Source organism: Cornus florida, unplaced genomic scaffold (genome assembly GCF_030987335.1).
Source record: "Cornus florida cultivar Cherokee Brave unplaced genomic scaffold, ASM3098733v1 CherokeeBrave_3.0.0_Hap2_Chr09, whole genome shotgun sequence".
NCBI lineage: Eukaryota > Viridiplantae > Streptophyta > Magnoliopsida > Cornales > Cornaceae > Cornus > Cornus florida.
The window spans coordinates 76,809,253-76,830,020 of NW_026775579.1; the positions used below are offsets into that span (position 1 = coordinate 76,809,253).

At 32.9% G+C, this 20,768-nt stretch overlaps 1 protein-coding gene across 1 annotated transcript; it reads left to right on the forward strand.

Annotated features, from left to right (window-relative positions):
• The first annotated feature begins 19,754 nt into the window (after positions 1–19,754).
• Positions 19,755–20,561, forward strand: LOC132272903 (protein FAR1-RELATED SEQUENCE 5-like). Its single transcript, XM_059773972.1, has 2 exons — positions 19,755–20,010; positions 20,155–20,561. The coding sequence occupies exons 1-2, from the start codon at positions 19,755–19,757 to the stop codon at positions 20,559–20,561; spliced, it is 663 nt and encodes a 220-aa protein (XP_059629955.1).
• Positions 20,562–20,768: the final 207 nt, after the last annotated feature.

The following is a 20,768-nucleotide window of genomic DNA, read 5'->3' on the forward strand; positions in this document are numbered from 1 at the left end:
AGTTACTATAAAATCAGAGTTAGAATCTATGTATTCTAATAAATTCTGGGATCTTGTAGAACTTTCTAGTAGGGTGATACCTATGGAAAGCAAGTTAATCTATAAAAGGATACTAGAAGATTTCTTAGTGATTAAATCATGAGTGTATAAGGGAATGCCATTATTTTTCTAATTCTTTATATCTTGATGACATCCTACTCATTTAGAATGACATGGAAGCTTTGTCATCATTAAAAAGGTAGTTATTCAATTATTTTGAAATGAAGGATTTTCAAGGTGTAAGCTATATTCCTAGGATCAAGCTTTTGCAAGATCAAATTAAAATGAAAATAGGCTTCTCTTAATATCGATTTGACCAGGTTTGGTATACATAACTCAAAGAATGAGTTCTTGCTTTATTAATATCGATTGCTCTCTCTAGTAAGTAGTTTTCCAAGACTAGTAGAGGAGATTGAGCAAATGAGACTATACCAAACAGGACATCCGCTACATTGTAGGGATAGTCAGAAGATATCAGTCCCATCCTGGACTTGATAACTGGTCTGTTGTGAAAAATATCATTAAATATCTTAGGAGAACCAATGATCTCATACTCATTTATGGATGTGATGATGTGATCCCAGTCGGGTATGCTAGTTTTGATTTCAAATCAGAAGTAGATGATATGAGGTTCATGACTTAGTGTATGTTCACTCAATGGATGGGAAATCAGTAAGTAGATTGTTAAGCAGATTTCAACTGCTAATTCAAACCTGAAGGTAGAGTACATTGCAGCCTTAAAGGCAGTAAAGGAAGCCTTTTGGTTTGATCTCACTGATTTAGAGGTTGTGGAGAATACTAGCCTATTATCGAGCTATATTGCAAAAATAGTCCAAAAGTAGTCCAAACCAATGACCCAAGGTTCCATGGAGGAACAAGGTACACTGAGAGGAAAGTATCATGTCCTATATGATATTGTCCGGCAAGAAAAAATGCTCATAGCTAGAACATTGCATTGGAACACAACTTTGTTGATCTATTAATAAAGGAGTTATCGATCAATAGTTTTGATCATCGCCTGGATAACATTGGAGTTAGATGCAATTTGAATTGGCTATGAGGACAAGTGGAAGCTGTTGGGATTTATATGCCTTGGCATAGCAAATTCCTATTTGGATTATAGTGACATATGTTCCTGACGTTTTTGAAATATTTATGCTTGATACAATTGGTGAATTCAATGTATTATGGTTTGATTCATTATAGAATTGATAGTGTCCACTTGATTACAAGAGATATTTATATATGTATGTGATGGCGATCAATACATGAATCTAAATAGTAATCATAAATTGTTCATAGTCGATAATTATAGATGGACTCATAATTAATTAAGACTTGAACTAGATCCGCGTTAGGTTGAGATATATTGCGAGAGCCGTTGTATGCAATTGCTCCATATCACTGTCATGGCATTTGACTCTTAAGCATGAGAAAAGTATAAACTCTTTTATTAATTAATAATTACTTTGATTTGTTTGGCGGATACTTCGGGATCCTTAGACCAACACTTTGGGTAGTTATGTAATTAAAAATTAGAGGGTTATATTTTCAATATTTGCATCATTGCTACTTGTATTTATTTTGTATTGATTATGGTTGATCACAAAGTAAATTCGAAGGCCTTCGTGTGTTTTTAGAGAAAATGATTTATTATATAATTATTTATTTAAATTATTATTTTTGTCGAACAAATGTTTTATTGTGATCGAGCCGGAAATAATCAAAGGTACCAAAATAAATATATTAATTAAGTAGTTGAATTGATGGATTTATTTATCCGATAACTAATTATGCATAGAGGGGTCAAAGTGAAACATTGACTTAGAGGTTATTTATTATTTAATTGGAGTTCAATTAATTTCTTTTAGTGGAGTAGAAATTAATTTTTGAATTGTAATTGAATTGGGTCCATGGACCGGGCCAATTATTAATTCATTGTAGCCAATAAATTAATAAGCCCAAAGGATTCTCACTCATAGCCCAACTTGATATTGGAATCCTATTAGATTTGAGACATGTGAATTAGATGAGAAGGATTTATTGTTTCATTTTCCTTATCTTTATGTTGTATATATATATACATGGTCTATGTATATTTTAGGGGTAATTTTTAGTAGAAGGAAAAATATATATATTTTCTCTCTCTAGAAAATTAGGGTTAATGTTCTCATCTAATGGAGGTTCCCACAAGCCTAGTTTTCCAAGGTCATTCATGGAGGCTTATGAGTGATTCCTAAAGGCAAAACAATTACCAAGAAGATGGAGATCCAAGGAGAAGGCATCTTGCTAAGGGATCTACAATAAGTGAGAACATTCACTTTAGAGGAAAGATTTAAAGGTTTACTCAGGCCGTTGATGTAAGTATTCAATCTATTAATTGAATGATACATCCAATTTTATTTTTGTATAAAACTTGTCTCTATGTGATGAATCAAGATCTATGAATCAAAATCTCTCGAAAAGTTTTTAAAACTTGCATGTTTCCCAACAGTTGTTAGCTGAATGATGGTGAAATAAAAAAGAAATGAAAACAAGACTATGCAGCTCATGATTTATAAAAGTATTACCTATGCACTGTCTAAGAAAAGAAAGATTCCAGTAGAAAAGCTGGTAGAAAACTAAGCTTATGTAGACCAAAAATCTCAGTGAAAAGTTATATTTTAGACTCTCCTTGATGTGCTAAATCTTGGATAGTTGTTCATAAATGATTTTCTATAATTAATATGTTATCCTCACAACTCGTCATTGCAGGCAAAGATGGTCCAGAATCTACACTCTCATGCATCTGATGATTCATCTGAATCGGGATTAGTGCAAATGATCCCAACTGAAGCCTTTTCCCAAGTAATTGGTCATAAGTCAGGATACTTTCAAGGTCTCGGATATGGGCAGGCACCCATCACTATTTCAAAATGCCATCAGATAGAAATTACAGAGGCCGGACAAAGAGCAAACCAATTAAAGGCACAATTGCAAGAACAGAATCAAACCATACAAGAGTAGTTACAAGAACAAAATCAAATGATGCTATAGAAAATGGAGGATCAATCTAGTAAGATACTAGAACAAGAGGAGAAGATTCGTGAGATGCAGCAATACAAGGTCGAACAGGAGCGCAATGCCCAACAACAATAACAGACAATTAACTCCTTGGAAACTAAGCTTGTTGATCTGATAGCAATGATTGCTCAGTTTATATCACCCCAAAACAATCGTCGTTTATGGTAAGTTACTCCTTATTAATAGAGCTAGTTATATTAATTTTTTACCTCATTCAAAAATTTATTTTAGTCATTTAACCACTTAGAATTTTCGTGATCAATGAGAATGAAATTTAGTCTCATTTTTTTAGGAACAAAATAAAATTATTAGAAAAATTCTTAAATAGAATACCTATCAAGTTAAAAGAAAAACCTAGAAAGGCAAATCTTTTGCAGAATAGCAAGCAACAGATTTTTATGATATCTAAATGTGTCAAAACTAGCAAACAGTACACCGATACACAATGCAAAACAAAGAGCAATTTGGAAGTTGAAGGGTACACACCTTCTGAGAATCATGAACTTGAATCATGCATAAATTGAGTATATTTTATTCTATATATATAGGTATCATTGGGCTTTAAGTTTCAAATTTTAGGAGTTTTTAGAGTTATTAATTTTTAGTTTTATATATATATATATATATCAAATTGTTGGTTGATTTTGGTTGCATTAATAATTATTTGTTGGTCTAACATGATTTTAATTTATTGGAACATGAGTTTGATTCAGATTGATCATGTATGGGCATGTTATGTATGGTTATATATGTGTGTCTATTGTGGGTTATTTTGTTTGGGGTTTTTTTATTCAATTTTTTTTTTCAGGATATGTTTGGTTTCTCTTCAGAATGATTGGTTCTGGTAGAAATGGCTTTCTTATTGGTTCAATGCTCCATTTTTGGTGATAGAGTTTTTCCAATGCATTCTCAGTGTTTGATCTTTTCCTTGGTTTTAGTTCATTTGTTTAGTTTAGTTTACTTTTGGTTAGGGTTGTTGTTTTTGGCCTGTCTTGATATTTGCAAATAAATTGATTAGGTTAGCAATCCTACATTTTTATGTAGCCAGCAAAAAAAGTTCATTTGAATCAATCAGAACTAGTTCCCAAGTGTTGCAGAATCTTAAATGTTTAACTTTATCCTTGAAGAAAGGGCTAAACTTAAGTTGATAGGAATTAGTGTAATAACCTTGACAACCTCATCCAACACCCCAATTTTTTCCACTTCAAAACTGCTATAAACTTAAGTCACCACTATTAGAATATTGGTCACTATCTCTAGATTTTCAAAGGTAAATTTTGATGAAGAATTAGATGACACTCGGAACAAATAAGCATTATTGGAACAACATTAACATAGTTCTACCACATCGAATTGAATTTTAAAGCGTATAACATTGGTTAAACAGGACACTTCTATTAAATAAAGCAATTTTAATTATATTTACTATATTTATTATTTTGTTGAATGATGTAGTGTGTAACTTAAGCCCTGGATTATACCATTTAGTTTTGTGATCCTCAAATAAATAGTTCTCGTCAAAATCTTTCAATTTTACCAAAATAGTTTTAAAATATAATGTGTATGAAATGTTGGCAGATTAATTGCTTGCGGTGATTTAATTATCTGTTATCTATTTTGATCACTTAGTGGATATACAGTTTAACCAAAAGCAATTATATGTTTAATTTTCTATGCTTAATGTTGCATGGAGACAATATATATTAATATCCTGCACACAATATATATTAGTGTTGTAATGGGATCACACATATATGCTTAAATGGAAGATTCAATTTTTAGTGCTTCTTAATGGAACTTTTTTCTTTATGATGAACTGTTTTTAAAGTCCATCTTTGGATTCATTTTTCTAATTGACATGGGTACTAATTGTACATCATCGGTTTCTAGATTCTCGATTGATCCATGTTACAAGAATTCATTTTTGCATAAGATATAGGAGAGTGCATGTAATAAAGTTGTTCTTTTTGTTACACAATAATAAAAAGTGGGAGTTTGAGCGCTCAAATTTAATAAAACATTAACAAGGGTCTAAAAGTGTTGTAGACTAAAATAATGAGCATCTTACATAAGGTAACTAATTAATTACACTTAGACTATGTATCTTGTAAATGCCACATTTTTAATAATCATTTTTGTTGTAGTGTAGCGAGGAATAACGTAAAAAGTAATATGATTAGTTTTGTTTCACAAAATAAATATTCTTACATATTGAATTTTCAAAGCGTAACTTGTCAATGATAAATCTTAATAATATTATATTTTTTTTATTTTATACTTTTTCCTTATCTTTAATGAGTTGATAAATCTTTTCTATTGGTGTTTTTATTTCCAATTTTTATTTTTTTCTTTCATGTAGTATATTTTGAAAACTTAGCTTTAGGTTCATTTTTTTATTTTTTTACATAGGCACTAATTGTATTTATTCAATTTTGGTTTTGCAGATTGTTGGATGGGCTCATGCTATAAGAATTCAAGCTCTTTTTGTTTATGTCCAGATCTTTGAATCTTTTGTTTAGGATTCTATATCTCATTTTTGTCTAAGATCTCGAATAAGGATACTAGCTTCTAAAAGGGCTCTTTGGAGCGTAATCCTAGTAACAATTCGTCCTCTGCCTATGTTTTTGTCCAGATGCTAAGACTCATTTTTTTTTTTTTTTTTGCACGATGGGTTTTATTATATATGTTGTAAACAATACTTTTTGGTTGGTGTGGTATATAATATCAAGTATTTCTTTATTTGCATAATCATTTTGATGTGTGATTAAATTTTATTTTTGATATTGTTTATAAAGTTAATAATTTATAGGTTATAAAATTATAATTGGTGCCATATTAATATGTTATTAATATATATATATAAATTCAAAAAAAAAATTAATATATTGAAAAAATGGGAATATTTTCCACAAATAAATTCTGTAGCGTATTTTGGATATTTGCTACGACATATATTGGTGGGCAATTAAAATTATAACCATGAATAAACTCCGTGGCCTATTTTGAGTAGTGGCCATGGCATATATTCGTGGGCAATTAGAATTATAGCCACGAATAAACTCCGTGGCTTATTTTGGGTAATAACCACGGCATATATTCGTAGGCAATTAGAATTATAGTCACGAATGAATTTCGTGGCCTATTTTGGATATTTGCCATGATATATATTCGTGGACGGTTAGAATTATAGCCACGAATAAACTCCGTGGCCTATTTTGGATATTTGCCACGACATATATTCATGGGCAATTAGAATTATAGCCACGAATGAACTCCGTGGCTTATTTTGGATATTTGCCACGACATATATTCATGGGTAATTAGAATTATAGCCACGAATGAACTCCGTGGCCTATTTTGGATATTTGCCACGACATATATTTGTGGGTAATTAGAATTATAACCACGAATAAATTCCGTGGGAAAGGGTTAAATTAGCCACGATATATATTTTTGTTGCAAAAGTATTGAATTAGCCACGATTAATTCCTATATTGAGATTGCTAATTGCCACGAAAGTATTGTTATTTAGCTACGAAATAGCTTGTGGCGATAGGAGGTATTTTACCACCAGTTTTAATTTTATGGCAAAAGTTTCACATTTTGCCACAAAAAATTTTAGTTATGGTTATTGGCAATCTGTGACATGGCTACACCTACGACTAAGCCACGAGGCTATTTCTTGTGGCTAAAAGGCTTTCGCCATGAAATTTGAAGGTTTTTGCCATTAAGTGTCTTGTGGCAAGAACCCTAATTTGTTGTAGTGCACCATCAGTCGAATTGATGAACGAATGAGGCAAGTCCCAATCATGCATAACCCTAATGGCGTGCATTTGTTGAGGATTTTCATTTTGTGCTCATCATTTTACCGCGAACCCACTCCATAATTGAGTTGAGAACCTAATTAGTTATCGAGGTCTTGCCCTAAAAGAGTCTGACATTATATTCTCTCTATAAGGCATAGATTCTTGCTACTAAGCATAGCTTGCACATCCAAACCCAACAGTAGCCAAACAAAAGGAGATCAGGGGGTTTTTTTTGTCATTTAACATGCTTGATAATTTTTTTTATATAAAATTGAATTAAAAATTTAGGGGCATTTATGACCTTTAAAACTTCAAGGGTGTCAATGTAAACAAAGTCGTTGACCAACCGCTTAGTGGCGTTGACAGAAATTTCGAGTGTCAATGCAATTTATAAAAAGAAAAATAATACACATTTTCATATGAATTCCCATAGCCTTGACCTAAGTCACACAATCTTTCTTAACTGGTGTCATTCTTATGCTCCAAGAGCGTTCCCGCTCTCATGCTTCGCATGCACTCTGGCTCAAATTCTCACTATTTATGACTTAATTCTGCCGATCTCATGCTCTCCCTCCTTCTTTATGTGACTTAAGTCTTGACAATCTCTTCCTTACATTTGAAATATTGTTAAATATAAAATTCAATCTGTCTTGATCGACTTTGAATAAGTCTAGTATTAAAACAATTTCTTTGGTGAGTTTCTGTTTTTATATTATCTAATTAAATTTGAGAAAGAATGACTAACACAAAATCAAATCCTTTGGTACGAATGATTTATTTACATGGACTAGCAAAATAATCGAGGAAGTGGCATTTCAGCCAATCATAAATGGTTTAGTACAATGAATAATAACGTACAATATTAGATTAGGGTTGCAAAATGATTCACAACCCATCAATCCACTCATATCTACTTGTTTTTTTAATGATTTTGGTTGAACCATATTTAAAGTGGGTCAAAATGGATTGGATATATAATTTTTAACCAGTTAATTTGAGAGTCGAGATGGGTTAAATATGGGTACCCATATTACTTACCTTCAACCCACTTAAATAGCAATTAAAATTATTTTTTTCCTAAAGTTTAGTAAAGCAAGATGGAACTAATAGTAAAATGTATTTTTTTTCTTTATTTTCAAAAAAAACAAAATAAAGAATAAAGAATAAAAGGATGAAAATAGGTCATTGGGTCTTATGGGTTAACCTAACCCATATTTAACCTACTACAAACGGGTTGGATATGGGCTACAACTCATTTTCAACCCGCCCATATTTGATCCTGACCAAACCCAACCTAACCTGCCTGTTTGCCACCCGTAGTATAGATATACATTTAGTTGGTCCGTGTTTGTCATTCGACTAAAAATTTAAACTATTAGATATACATGTACTCGGTCGAAGACCATGCCAAATTAATCTTTAATTTGGATTCAAGTTGTTGCCCATTTGTACTACATCCAAATTAAAGCTTAATCTGTTAGGTGCAGGACGACCTTGTTATGGTTGGACCAAAAGTCCATTTGTCCCCCCTAACAACGGGAAGACACCCATGACAACTCAGACATACTTAGAGTGATGCTTGGTGTGACCCCAAATCAAAAATTATAAAGGATTGTGCTTACTAATGGATATCACTTATAACAGACACATTTCAATTTCATTCTGATGTAAAAGTTTAAGTTGTTAAGTGGAGTTACTAAACAAGTTTAGTACGTGTTTGTCCGGATCTAATATGACATAACAACCTCTAACAATACATAGGCTATTAGACTAGATATTATGACACCAATCAACCAAATTCATCTGTTAATCAAACATAGAAGATTTTATTCATGAATCAAAGAGAACATATAAAAAAAGAATAATACAACCTTCATGCACGAAACTGTATCACCAAAGAAGTGATTCATGACAAAGTACAAGACAATGATACATACATACATATATATATATATATATATATATATATATATATATATATATATATATATAGTATACAAGACTATGCAGCAGTCAGTACTCTGGATCAGCATCAGCTGGACGGCTTGATTTTGTTGTTGCTGCTACAGGATTTCACCACTTTCTCAACAATCATTGTTGACACCTTCTTCTTATCCGGAGGAATCACACTCCCAGGCTTAGAATATTGGGACATCGACGTACCTTGACCACCCTTGTCTGCCATATCTCCTCTGTCTGTCTAGTTCTCTAGCTCTGAATGCTTCTTAATTGCCTTTCACAAATGAAAATGATAAATATTAATGGTAGCCCTTATGTTTCACAATTGAAGAGAACATTGGGTATTTATAGAGGGATATGTTATACTTTTTCTCTTGACATTGCATGTTGGTGTTGGTGTGTGTGTGTGTGTGTTTGTGTGTGTGGGTGTAGGAACTCAAACTCAATGACGGTTTACGTGTCACGAATGAACGTGGAATTTCAAATTTGGGCTAGCATCCCCGCACAGGTCTTTCTTGAAATATCCCAGTAATTAAAATAAACAATTTAGAAAAGAAACACCTAATTAACAATAATTTATTTGAATAAACTCACTCCCAAGGTTAGCTGAATTGAAATACTCTCTCTAAACAGATAAATTAAAAAAATAAAAATAACATAAAAAATAAAAAACAACATGTATTCTCTGTTCTTTCCAATACATGTGATTTAAGAGTGATTGTTGAAATGATTTAGATAAATATTCCATTAAACATAGGTTTCCTTAATTTTTATTTAAATTATCAGGAAAAAGAAAAGAAAAAAATGTCCTTTAAAAAAAATTTATGCTTCTAGTTCAACTTTTGACCACGCGTGTGTGTATATTTACCTAATCTATACGGGATATAATATGGACAGAGAGAGTGAGAGGGGAAGAATGGTGGGATTTTTTAGTTAGATGATGCTTTTCCTAAGCAGTTCTTGCAATCTTCCTCAAATTTGCTAATTAATTTGCATAGTTGAATGGGGTGACAAGAAGTTTTGTAGTTTCTTTTCTCTATCCAAGTTATTTCCATTCTTCTTCTCACCTACCAGTCTCAAGCTTCTCTCTTGAATTTCCAAATTAAAGGAAATCTCTTGAAATATAATCTTTTCCAATAATTTGGCTCTAGTTAATGCAAGTAGCTATCATGTCCTTGCATGTCAATATAGAAACAGAATCAGGCATGACCAATTATATGTGTCACTAAAATCATATATATATATATATGTGTGTGTGTGTGTGTCAGTGTGTGTATATATTATCAGACTTTTAACCTAAAAAAAAAAAAAAAAGCATATATTATCAGACATTCAATTTCAATGATTCGATTGGATGGTGTGAAAATGTTATTGGAAAAGGGTATGCACATAAATAATGGTTTAACATTCATCTAATCAAGATTATTAATTAATTGATATAGTAATTGTGAAAAAAGAGTTACGCGGGGTGCAGAAACAGTTGATTTTAATTGTGATTAACTCCTTTAATGACCTAGATCTGATTATTAGGTCAACTTGCTTAATTTATGATTGATTAAATTGCATGATCAATTAAACATCCACAATCATAAATATAAATACTGAAAAGTAAAGCAAGTTAAGTTTAGAGAGATTGCACCAGAATTTTTAGCGAGGAAACCCCAGTTGATAAAATACGTCAACTGTTATGGGGAAAAACCTCGTGGACTATGCAATCCAAAGTAAACCAATCCACTATATTTGAAACAAGTATACTGAACTTTGACTATGGCTCACACCCTATCGTTCTACACCACACCAACCGCTGACGATCCTCTGGCTTTGCGACTCCCCATCCAACAGCAACTTGATCTCAGGCTTACACTTGATATTCATAGAAGAGCAGCAGGTAGATTAGACAGCACTCCACGAATGCTCCAACCCTTTCAAAGTGTGATAGCGCTTACTTCTATTCTTCAAGATCTGAACTCGATTGTAGAAGAATTAAATCCTGCTTCTCATCTGGAATAACTGAATCTTCAGTATAGCTCCGATTCCGATGAGATAGAAAACAACACCACTAAATCACTCATGAATATATGTGTATGCTCTCATAAATAAATTCAGAATAATCAGATTTGATTTTCTAAATTTTCTCTCTCTAGAAGGCTTTCTCAAAATATAGAATTGATTTTCCCTCAAGCCCCCTCATTAACCAATGTATATGAAAAAGTTTATATAGAGTTCTGAAAGTCCTAATCCCTCAGAAAATATGATAAATTTCGTGTATAGGACTTAGAAGGAAGCTGGGATCAAAAAGGAAACATCAGAAGAAGGAAACTGGAAACCTTATGCACCTAGAACTTCTTGAATTGGTTCAGCCATCTTAAACCAGTTCAAGATGGACAGTAAGGAATCCCACGGATTCTTGAACCAGTTTAACTCTCTTGAATCGGTTCAAGATGGACAGTCTTGAAATTTTAGCATTCTGGTGATGTTGAACCTGTTCGATGGATCTTGAACCAGTTCAAGATGGACAGAATGTAAAAATTTGTTCCAAACCTTTCTTAAACCCTTCTTACATGTTCTCACTACCTCTCAAAACATCTTATAGCATTGTTCTCATCATCTCGGAGTGTAGTATATTTTTAACACTTAACCTTCTTCAAATCTGCATCCGATCTTCAATCTTCGATATTTTTACATCAAAAATTACAACTCGATCGGACTTGTTTTAACAACGAAATTAGCCAATTACAAAAATATATCTCACAATCTCCCCCTTTGGCAATTTTGTGACAAAACCCTAAAAACAATTCAGCAATCTACCTAAGCAGGAAAGTAAATTACATTAAATGTTAAAGGAAAAACAAACTGCGGATATTTTCTTGAACCTCATGAAGCTTCAACACATGTAGCAACCTGTAATCTACACATTAGCTCAAACACAACTACCCGTGAAATTTAACCAAAAAAATAAACACAAGCATAAAATAGCAAATCTAAAAATGCCCTAAATGTCAATGCAATGGAATGCAATGAACAATGGTTCTCCCCCTTAATGCAAAAAGTATTTCTCCCCCTGAATGATAAGACTCTAATCTCTATCTCCCCCTTTTTATCACAAATTAACAAGGGTCTCAAGGAAGACAAATCCTAGAAGTAGGAAATAACCAACCATATAATTCTTGTAAATCGAACTCAATGAGAATGTAAACTCCACAAGATTATATGTATCAATAGAAATAACCAAGATCAATTCTTTAAGTTCCACAAACTTAGTAAGTGTAGTAAAATCACCACCAAGTTCCAAAAACAATGATCTGTCAATTGTTCAGATTTCAAATAATAAATCAATAATATCACATATCCTTAGAAATCAAACAATCAACATGTGCAAAAAGACATTTTTTTCTCTCTTTGTGCTCCTTTTTTCTTTTTGCACATTGGCGGCTTTCACGCTTATGGGCAGCCAGCTCTTTCCCTTATTCCCATTTGTTTTGAGTGAAGGTAGCTTTCGGACAATTCCCAAAGGTAGCCTTTTCCACCTCACTTTTTTACAAAAATAGCAAATATTTGTCTTTCTTTTTCAAAAACTGTTTCATTCCAAGCTGTTTTTCAATTTTCTTTTTTCTTTTAACTCTTTTGGTCTAAAACACATAAATCAAGTTTAAACCCCAAGACAATGATCAATCATATCAACATTATCTTTGACCAAAACAACGAAATCTCAAGTAAATGTATTATCAATGATTCATTTACTATACGAAATAAGTAAGCAAAACCAATTTCATCAAATCATAGCCATTGTATGCTTTCCACAGATAATCCATGTGTCAATAAACTCCTTGTGTTCAACATACTCAATCAATATGGTTTACTTAACTTCCCAAAAACATAATCTAGACACTCAAGATATGCATGAAAATCCTTTCTAGACTATATATTTGCAATGCATCTAATCAAGACAACAAATACCAATAGATTTCCTAAAATGAGAGAACTTAGGAGCATCTAATGGTTTAGTAAGAATATCAGTCAAATTTTGATCAGTATGCACTTTTTCCAAAGACACGACATTTTGTTCAACAAGTTCCCTAAGAAAATGATGTTGAATGTCAATGTGTTTAGTCCTAAAATGCAAAACTGGATTCTTTGAAATATTTATTGTACTAGTATTATCACAAAAGATAAAAATAGTACCTTGATCAACTCCATAATCCAGAAGCATCTGTTTCATTCAAAGCAATTGTGTGCAACAATTTCCAGCAGTAATGTATTCAGCCTCGCAAGATGATAAAGATATGCAATTTTACTTCTTGTTGTACCATGAAACAAGATTAGTACCAACATAGAAACAACCACTGGAAGTACTCTTTCTATCATCCTTGTTTCCAGCCCAATCAGCATCAGTATAGCCTGCAATCTCAGAGTTAGACTCAGAAGAATAACGCAATCCATAATTCAATGTACTATTGACATAACGAATAATACGCTTGACTACAAGGATATGTTGTTCTCTAGGATCAGTTTGATACCTAGCACAAACACCTACACTAAATGAAATATTTGGCCTAATTGCTGCCAAATATAACAAGCTACCAATCATACTCCTATACAAGAAATGATCAATCTTGTTAGGATCAGAGTCTCTATCCAATTTGGATGAAGTACTCATAGGAGTTTGAATATGCTTTGAATCTTTCATACCAAACTTTTTAACTAGCTCCTTTGTATATTTTGATTGAGATATGAAAATCCCATCATCAAGTTGTTTCACTTGGAGACCTAGAAAAAAAGTTAATTCACCAACCATGCTCATTTCAAAAGTATTACTCATATCTTTAGAAAAATTATGAATAGCACCAAAAACAATATCATCCACATATATTTGAGCAACAAGGTAGAAAATCTTTTCCTTTCCTGAAAATAAACAACGTTTTATCCGCTCCTCCTCTTCTAAAGCCCTTGTGTAATAGATAAGAAGTCAACTTCTCATACCATGCTCTAGGTGCTTGCTTTAAATCATAAAGAGCCTTTTTAAGATGAAAAATAGAATCAGGATTATGTGGATTAATAAAACCTTTCGGTTGTACTACATAAACTTCTTCCTACAAAATACCATTAAGAAAAGCACTTTTAACATCCATTTGAAACAATTTGAATTTAAAGTGGCATGCAAGAGCAAAAAGAAGTCGAATAGACTCAAGTCTAGCAACAGGTGCGAAAGTCTCATCAAAATCAATTCCTTTAACTTGAGTGTATCCTTGTGCAACTAACCTAGCTTTATTCCTCATCACAAGACCATGTTCATCAAGTTTATTTTTAAAGATCCATTTAGTCCCTATGATATTAACATCACTAGGTTGAGGCACTAATTCCCAAACATCATTCTTCACGAATTGAAGCAATTCTTCTTGCATAGCCATAAGCCAATCAGAATTTTGAAGAGCTTCATCAACATTCTTAGGTTCAAACTGAGCCATGTGACATGAGTGAACTATATCATCTACAATGCATGAGTGTCCTACATCATTACGGACTGTACTCCTAGTACCATGCTTATTCCAAGGACCTATCACATTATCAATTGGATGACTCAATCTAACTCTAGAACTGCTAGATGTGGGAATATCTAGACACGGTGCAGGAACTCCTATAGATTCATCAGTGGTAACCTCTAATTCCTTATCCTTATCTTCTTCAATCTCTTCACCTTCTCCACCTAAATCCTCAACTCTTTCTTTTTCTTGAACAGTAGGTACTTTCATTTCTCCTGCAATTTCAAAATTAGTTTCTTCTTCATCAAGTTGAGAAGAGGTTATCTTAGATTTTGTATCATCAAGTACAACATTTATAGACCCCATGACCACTTTGGTTCTAAGATTAAAAACCCTATAAGCCCAACTATTTTGTGAATAACCCAAAAACACACCTTCATCACTTCTAGAGTCAAATTTTCCCAAGTGTTCCCTATCTCTAAGGATATAACATTTACTTCCAAAGACTCTAAAGTATTTAACAGTGGGCTTTCTATCATACCATAATTCATATGAAGTCTTATTAGTTCCAGGCCTAAGATAAACTCTATTTAGGATATGATAAGCAGTACGTACCGATTCAGCCCAAAAGTGACTAGCAATCTTATTCTCTTGAAGCATAGTACGAGCCATACCTGCAATTGTCCTATTTTTTCTTTCCACTACACCATTCTGTTGTGGTGTTTTAGATGCTGTAAATTCATGCTTAATGCCATTCTTATCACAATATTCAATAAACTCCTTAGGTTCGAATTCACCTCCATTATCACTTCTAATCCGATTAATTCGATATCCCTTCTCATTTTGAATAAGTTGGCAAATAGACCTGAAATTCACAAAAGTATCATATTTTTCTCTCAAATATGCAACAAAAGTAAACCTAGAAAAATCATCAACCATAACAAGCAAATATCTTTTTCCTCCAATGCTATCAGGTGTTATGCGACCCATCAAATCCATATGAATCAGCTCTAAAGGTCGAGAAGTGACTTTATGAATAAGTATCTTATGTGACACTCTAGTTTATTAATTTTAAGTTCCAGTGATTTATTAAACAAATTTACCTTCTTAAGTTCCTTTTCCAAAAAATCAATCTTATGAAGATAATTCAAATTCTTAAGGCCAATTTCTTCCAAATTCTTATTAGAGATAGAAACTTTTAACTTATAAATATCTCTATCAAGTTCAGCAAGATTCAATTTCTCTAACAAATTTTCAAAATCCTTTTTAAATTTTGACCATTCATTTTGCATGCTTGTGATAAAATAAAAAACAGAAGATAAAGGCAACACATCAACAACAGATGAATTTTCAGACATGATAAAAAAAAATAAAAAATAAAAAATAAAAAAATAAATAAAAAAATCAACAAATATAATCTACTCTGTATATCGAGTATCCCGCCCTGATACCAAATTGTGAAACAAGAGTTACGCGGGGTGTGGAAACAGTTGATTTTAATTGTGATTAACTCCTTTAATGACCTAGATCTGATTATTAGGTCAACTTGCTTAATTTATGATTGATTAAATTACATGATTAATTAAACATCCACAATCATAAATATAAATACTGAAAAGTAAAGCAAGTTAAGTTTAGAGAGATTGCACCAGGATTTTTGGTGAGGAAACCCCATTTGATAAAATACGTCAACTGTTATGGGAAAAACCTCGTGGACCATGCAGTCCAAAGTAAACTAATCCACTATGTTTGAAACAAAGTATACCGAACTTTGACTCTGGCTCACACCCTATCGTTCTACACCACACCAACCGCTGACGATCCTCTGGCTTTGCGACTCCCCATCCAACAGCAACTTGATCTCAGGCTTACACTTAATATTCGTAGAAGAGTAGCAGGTAGATCAGACAGCACTCCATGAATGCTCCAACCCTTTCAAAGTGTGATAGCGCTTACTTTTATTCTTCAAGATCTGAACTCGATTGTAGAAGAATTAAATCCTGTTTCTCATCTGGAATATCTGAATCTTCAGTGTAGCTCCGATTCCGATGAGATAGAAAATAACACCACTAAATCACTCATGAATATATGTGTATGCTCTCATAAATAAATTCAGAATAATCAGATTTGATTTTCTGAATTTTCTCTCTCTAGAAGGCTTTCTCAAAATATAGAATTGATTTTCCCTCAAGCCCCCTTATTAACCAATGTATATGACAAAGTTTATATAGAGTTTTGAAAGTCCTAATCCCTCAGAAAATATGATAAATTTCGTGCATAGGACTTAGAAGGAAGCTGGGATCAAAAAGGAAACATCAGAAGAAAGAAACTGGAAACTTGATGCATCTAGGACTTCTTGAACCGGTTCAGCCATCTTGAATAGGTTTAAGATGGACAGTAAGGAATCCCATGGATTCTTGAACCAGTTCAGCCCTCTTGAACCGGTTCAAGATGGACAGTCTTGAAATTTTAGCGTTCTGGTGATGCTGAACCTGTTCGATGGATCTTGAACCAGTTCAAGATGGATAGAATATAAAAACTTGTTCCAAACCTTTCTAAACCCTTCTTACATGTTCTCATTACCTCTCAAAACATCTTATAGCATTGTTCTCATCATCTTGGAGTGTAGTATATTTTGAACACTTAACATTTTTCAAATCCGCATCCGATCTTCGATCTTCGATATTTTTACATCAAAAATTACAACTCGATCGGACTTGTTTTGACAACGAAATTAGCCAATTATAAAAATATATCTCACAATAATTACTTTGACAGAGTCATATATGAGAGGCAAGTTAGTAAGAATTTCAGAGAAAATTAACAGAAATTTTAATGAGCAATGCATACATGTTTGCACTCTTTTTCTTGTATGCTTCTTACGATCGAAGTATAAACATATACGTTATTGTGTGGGTTTACACTGTCACTTCCCTCTCTTTTCCAACCATTATACTGGTTTTTGTGTCTTGGAACTGTCCAAAATTTTGAGCCAGGTTTTAAAAAGGTTTCATTTGGTGAATCGTGTTTAGTTTGTGTAATTTCAATTCATTTTCGGAGAAATATAATGTTGCTTTTCAAGAACTAGAAAGAAAAGTATGCAAATCTAACGGTGGAGACTAGTCTTACCATTAGATTGGATGGTGAGAGAAATGTGGAATTGAAATTGTTGGAACATATATGGTACATCGGTCAATTAATTAAGTTAAAGAAGACCCAAATGCCACATGTCTGTACATAGCCCAACCAATCAACCAAATCAAAAGAGATCAAATTTGGGGAATGGGATCCTCTGCTGTAAATGGGTCGTGCTGTACCTGTGCTGTAGTGAAAAAAAGAAATTGTTTTAAATTGGTAACTTCAGAGTCCAACGGAAAAAGGAACGACGTTAAAAAAAATTAAAAAAATTAAAAAATAAAAAATAAAAAAGGAAAATAAAATATCCTCTTCTGCTTCTCCCTACCAAAAAAAAAAAAAAAAAAAAAAAAAGAAAAACAAAACAAAACAAAAAAAGGAAAACAAAATATCGTCTTCTACTTCAGCACGTTCCTCCCTCGTCACCGTACGCCATCTCCCTCTTTCGTCACAGTGTACCTCAAAATAGCATAGTTGTACTGGATTGTTCAGGTGTCAACTCGTCGCTGTCTCACGGCTATATTTTCAGGTGCTCACCATTTCTCTCTCTTTCCTCTTCATAAACCCTAAATCTCTCTCTCTAAAAATCACACTGATTTCTGCATAGTATATCAGACTATATGCGAGTGAGATGGAATCTTCTTCTCCATCAATTTCCATACTAACTACTGCACACAAACTATATTGATATTTGTCGTTGGTGCAACTACATAAATTCCAATAAGGTAGGCGGCTAACAGTTCTACAGTATAGTTGGAAAGTAGTCCAGAAAGAAAGATTCCACTTCTGGCGTAAGTGGTGAAGGCTTCTCCTTCGTTGTAGTACAAAATGTTGATTCGGCTTCCATGGGTTGCATTTATGTTTGCAATCCAAAATTAGTTAAGCACTTAACCTAAATGCCTTTTTGAAACAACAATTTCCCAGGAAATTGGCCAATATAATTTATTAACAAAATCTAAATAAGGTACACGGTAGGGACTTAACTGTTTTATTTTATAATTTATTTTTCATATTGAGGTTTATTAATTTTTCCAACGTTGTCTTAACTGTTTTTGGATGGCTTGCTTTGCTGTACAAATTTTAATGATAATTCTAATATCAGTGATTCAGTGACGAGTATCATATAGAATCAGTAATTAACTTTGGAACTTCAATTGGAAAAGTGAAGTTTCATGAATCGCGAAATAACAAGCTTTGGTGTTTTACACATGTTGAAACTTCCAGTGTTCGGGATGGGATAGATACAAGAGTTTTAAGGATGCAATAAGTAAGGAGATTAAGGATGTTCTCATTCTTTTCGGAAATTACTTGTACCGTGTGGTCTTGATAGACTTTGTTCGAGGTCTAATGTCAAAAGGTACCATCTCTATGAGAAGTAAATTGATGAAAAATATATTTACTTCTATTATTTGGTGTGTTTGGAATGAAAGAAATAGGAGATTTCATGGTGGTACAATTCATTCCCCTCATCAGCTGGCCACAGAGGCCTGTTTTGAAGCCCTGGACTAATGTTGCTTTTTGTGATCTCTGGTTCGATCACTTCTCCCTGTACTTTAATGTTTATTTGTATTAATGAAATCCATGGAAATATATATGTGTGTGTGTGTGTGTGTGTGTGTGTGTGTGCGTGCGCACAGATTGTACATGGCAAGGGTTTTTTTTTTTTTGTACTTTCCCTTTGTTTATTTGACACAGTATGTTAAAATGCTTTTTTTTTTCTTTTAATTTCCTTGTATTATTTGATGTACTAAAGGTACAATTTCAATTTTTCTTTTCATTTAGTCCTCAACGAATCATTTTGGAAATCTCTAAACTATAAGGGATGAAGATGACCGGGATTGACCATCTTTTGCATAATCGATTTATTTGTTTATTTATCGATTTGTTTGGTGATTTTAATTTGATGGTGTAAATGACAAAATTGTTGATTTGTTGTTTTCTAATTCTTTATAGCAAAAGACTCTTTTTTTCCTATTCTTTAAGGTTGTATCTCCTTTTCTAATCATATTTTTGTAACAAATTTGCTGATTTTTTATTTTGTTATATTACTTTGAGCTATATGGAATAAAGTTTGTTCGCATGAATCAGTTTTTTTTGGAAACAATACTCGTCATTTTATTAATATTTTTAGTACTTCTCAACTCCCCTCCCCCATCTCTTGGTTCTTGGGGTTTTTCTTTTCTTTTTTACTTATCTCTTTATTGTTATTACCTTTTTGTGAGGATGCATTCTCTAAGACACTTTGTTATCTTATTATAGGTGGTGGTTTTAAATGGATACTCCATTAGGTGAAGGAGGCCATAAACCCAAAATTGGAATGATATTCAAGTCCTTTGAAAATGCATACAACTTTTACAATGCTTACGGACGTGAAGTTGGATTTAGTGTGAGAATAGATTATTCCAATAAAAACACTAAAACTGGAGAAATTACTTCTACCCAATTTGTATGTTGCAACGAGGGTTACAGAGTAAATGACAAAAGGGACCATCTTACAAAAGAAGCTAGGGCAGAAATAAGGGTCGGATGTAATGCATTCATGCATATAAAATTTGAAAGAGGGGAAGGAACATATTTCATAGACAGATTTGAAGAGAAGCACAACCATAAACTTATTAGAAAAGATTGTACTTATTTGATGCCTTCACAACGGAACATCTCTATACCTTAAGCAATTGACGTCGACTTGGCTGATGATTCTGGACTACCAGTTGGTTCTTCATATGAACTAATGGGACGACAATCTGGTGCAAGAGAAGCGCTTGGGTTTACAAAAGTAGACCAAAAAAATTATTTGAGAACCAAGAGACAAAAACAATTACAATCTGGAGAGGCTGGATTCATATTTGAGTATTTTCAATCACAGATGTTGGAAAATCCCTCATTTTTTCATGCTGTTCAGTTGGACAAAGATGACTATATAACCAATATATTTTGGGCTGATGCAAGGATGATTATTGACTATGGTCATTTTGGAGATATTGTGTCGTTCGACACAACATACAAGGTGAATAACGTGAATCGACCATTTGCCGCTTTTGTTGGTCTGAATCATCACAGAGAAACAGTTATATTTTGAGGTGCTTTAATGTATGATGAGACATCTGATTCATTTGTATGGTTGTTTGAACCATTTTGTAAGGCGATGTCTCATAAATTTCTGAAGACAATTATAAGTGACTAAGATGCGGCTATTACAAAGGCATTAGCATTGGTGATGCCCGAGACATACCACAATCTTTGTATATGGCATATTATGCAAAATGGTGTGAAGCATTTAGGTAAT

What these genes read in the sequence shown, in the direction of transcription:
- LOC132272903 (XM_059773972.1), top strand. Translation starts at nt 19,755, where the DNA reads ATGGATACTCCATTAGGTGAAGGAGGCCATAAACCCAAAATTGGAATG. An exon ending in GGCAGAAATAAGGGTCGGAT is followed by an intron (nt 20,011 to 20,154) that starts GTAATGCATTCA and finishes CTATACCTTAAG; the next exon opens with CAATTGACGTCGACTTGGCT.